The following is a 2,999-nucleotide window of genomic DNA, read 5'->3' as shown; positions in this document are numbered from 1 at the left end:
ATGTAAAGAAAATTTATTTATTTACTCAATGATCTAACAAGGTTATAAGTGAATCAATATGTTGATTTTTTTTAACTATGGTGTATATGTGTATATATATTAAAATAATTAATTATAAATTTATGTTATAAATAAGATTTTTTTTATCATATATAACTTCATGTTATTCAATTAATGATTCATTAATTCAACCCAAATGCACTGAAATCATTGTAAGAATAGCTTGAATGGAGTAGAACATAGCATGACTAGCTAGTTTCTTAATAAATGAAGGTAAAACAGGAAAATGTAGAAATAAAGAATAACTCAAGTCTTGAATTTCTTGGAGTGTTTTCAATGACACGTTACTTGATTGTAATAAACTTGTTTGGAGACATGAGAATCACAATACCTTTGACCAAAACACTGACTCAAGAGAAAACAATAATCCATGGAGTTTGAGTGGGTTAGAAAGGATTTGTGTTATTGGCAAAACCTTAGACCATAAGATATTCTCAAGGCCAAGAACTATAATTCCAACTAGGTAACCACAATGGGGCCAATGCTTTCTTGCATGCTTCAGCTCCACAGATACCACATAAGACAGATGAAAATTTTTTCAAGTGTAGAAATCAATGACTATATAATGATAATCCAAAAAAACTCTCGATGGTAGAACTATTGAAACTTTAAGATTTGGATCAGAACTAGTAAAAGATTTTCACATGTGATGAATAAATAAGATGGATTGGAAATCATTGCAACATATATGATGTTAATAAAAGTCATGTTATTTCGATTTAGTGGTAAGCAACTTCTAACGACATTGTCACTTTTCGCACATCGAGAAAGAGGGAAAGGTTGGCCACATTCTAGTGATTGTCTTAGTTAGATGCTAAAATTTTAAAGGTGACGAAATTAGTAATCTTGTTTTACTATACTCCCTTTGAATCATTTATATTTGGAAGTAAAAAAGAAAAAGTAAAAAAAAAAATTTGATTTTAATAGAAGAATGCCCTTAGCTCATTTTCTGTTATTAGATGTTCAAGGAAAGTACTAAAGCCTTTCTTAGACTTCAATAGGGGAAATGCAATTAAAATGAGATTACACATATCAAACATAATAAGATTAACACAATTTTGGTATTTTATAAGTAAATTATAAAGCAAATGATATTACTATTAATTATAGAATTAAAATAAATGTTTTTTTATTTTTGTATTTTGTTTAAAAAAGTTTGAAGACCGATCTATGAATAAAATATTTGAGAGAAAATCAATTTTATTTTTGGAAGACAAACATTTTTTTCAATGATTATTATAAACATAAAGTAAATTAAATTCATTCAATCCATAAACATTCAACCATTAGCAAATAGTAATAGCCAATAAAATCATCCAACTATCATGATGGAAAGGTTCAAAAACCACTTACATAATTTAACGTAAATTCATATAAGCAAAGCAAAGCACATGGGGGGAGTTTAAATCCAATATGGCAAAAACAAACTTGGAATGTATTCAAGGAAGGAACGTAAATCATCTACTTCAAAATGGTTTACTCTATTATCTTTCTTATTGTAGACAATGTAATAGTGATATTCTTGGTTTTTAAACAATAGGACATCTTCATCTTCAGACATGCACAAAGGTGTGCACAATTCTTTTCTATGAATAGGTTCATGAATTTGAAGATGCTCATAACTTATATTCAGCAATTGAGTCCAAGATTTATCAACTCCATATTCCCTCATTAGCCAAACAACAAAATAGGTTTTCATGTGATCATAATAAAGACACAAATAATCCTGTAGAACCCTAAGATTAGGCTCAGTATCAACATGACTAGGCATCGACATATATGTGCATGTCTCATTCTTCATATCAAAAGATAAAATTTCCATTTGATCGATGGTACCAGTTTCGCCTTGATGATGGGAACACAACTTAGGATGATCTACCAACCAATTAATAGTGCCACTCACAAACTCTCCAATCATTTCATGTCCCGTAATGGGATAATTAGACAAAGTTAAAATCTTTTTCCAACAACTGTCACCTAAGTTGTAAGATATCACCTCCATTTGTTGTGCTTCAGTATTCATAAGGACTACCACCACCTTGAAAATGTCACTTTGATCATTGTAACCAAACCCAAACTTTTGATTCCACACATCAAATTTATCATTGTTTTCATAAATACGGAAACGTGGTGATTCTTCAAACATAAGCTTAGCGGCCGGGTTCCAAAGTTGAACCCAGAATTCATGATATTGTTTATAAGAAAAATCAAAATAGAGTATACAAACCAACCCTTTGCAGACCATTAAGACATTATATGTTTCTAATATTTCGCGTCCAGGTTTGATAACAGAGGATGGGTCCTCCAACAAGCAATGTAAAGAGCATGATGAGACACCATATCTCGATTCTATGAAGACATGAGTGTTTCTTGAAGATCTTTGATAATGCAATTTAACAAATGTAGGAGTAAACATGAGGGAATTCCAAGACTTAGAGACACAGCTGAATCGCATTAGAGCTTTTACTGGAATCCATGATAGAATTTCCACTATAAGTTCCTCAGGAAGTACAAGAGCAGCAAACATTTGATTTTAGTGAACACACAAATTTGAATCTTGAGGGAGAGTTAAAAGGGACGGGTTGAGTGCTCTATTTTTCACATTCCCTCCCTTGGAAAATAGTGGTTAAATAATGTTACCATTGTTATTTAAAGCAAAAATTCATTGAAAGACATGTTCTTTTGGTGAGGAAAAATAGGAAAACCAATGAATTAAAAGAATGTAAGAAAATAGAAAAACAAATATGAGATAATAGAAATTTTGTATACATGTATGAATAACACCATACAATAACTACAAAAAGTAATTTCAACTATGATAAAGATTAATATGTAATTAAATTAAAAGTAGTTAATTAATATCAAAATTATTTGCATGATTAATTTTTTATTGATTATTTACACAAATAATTAATAGATTAATTTTTAATAATATATAA

At 29.6% G+C, this 2,999-nt stretch overlaps 1 protein-coding gene across 1 annotated transcript; it reads right to left on the bottom strand.

Moving 5' to 3' along the window:
• Nucleotides 1-1,462: 1,462 nt before the first annotated feature.
• Nucleotides 1,463-2,587, bottom strand: LOC145950335 (F-box/kelch-repeat protein At3g23880-like). The gene has a single exon (XM_083061423.1). The coding sequence runs from the start codon at nucleotides 2,585-2,587 to the stop codon at nucleotides 1,463-1,465; it is 1,125 nt and encodes a 374-aa protein (XP_082917549.1).
• Nucleotides 2,588-2,999: the final 412 nt, after the last annotated feature.

The sequence above is a fragment of the Cajanus cajan genome, chromosome 8, assembly GCF_000230855.2.
Source record: "Cajanus cajan strain Asha chromosome 8, NIPB_CcT2T_4, whole genome shotgun sequence".
NCBI classification, from domain to species: Eukaryota; Viridiplantae; Streptophyta; class Magnoliopsida; order Fabales; family Fabaceae; genus Cajanus; species Cajanus cajan.
This window is presented reverse-complemented; position numbering and strand designations above follow the sequence as displayed.

Bases quoted from the DNA above. Each gene is read 5' to 3' on its own strand.
- LOC145950335 (XM_083061423.1), bottom strand. From the start codon at position 2,587: ATGTTTGCTGCTCTTGTACTTCCTGAGGAACTTATAGTGGAAATTCTA.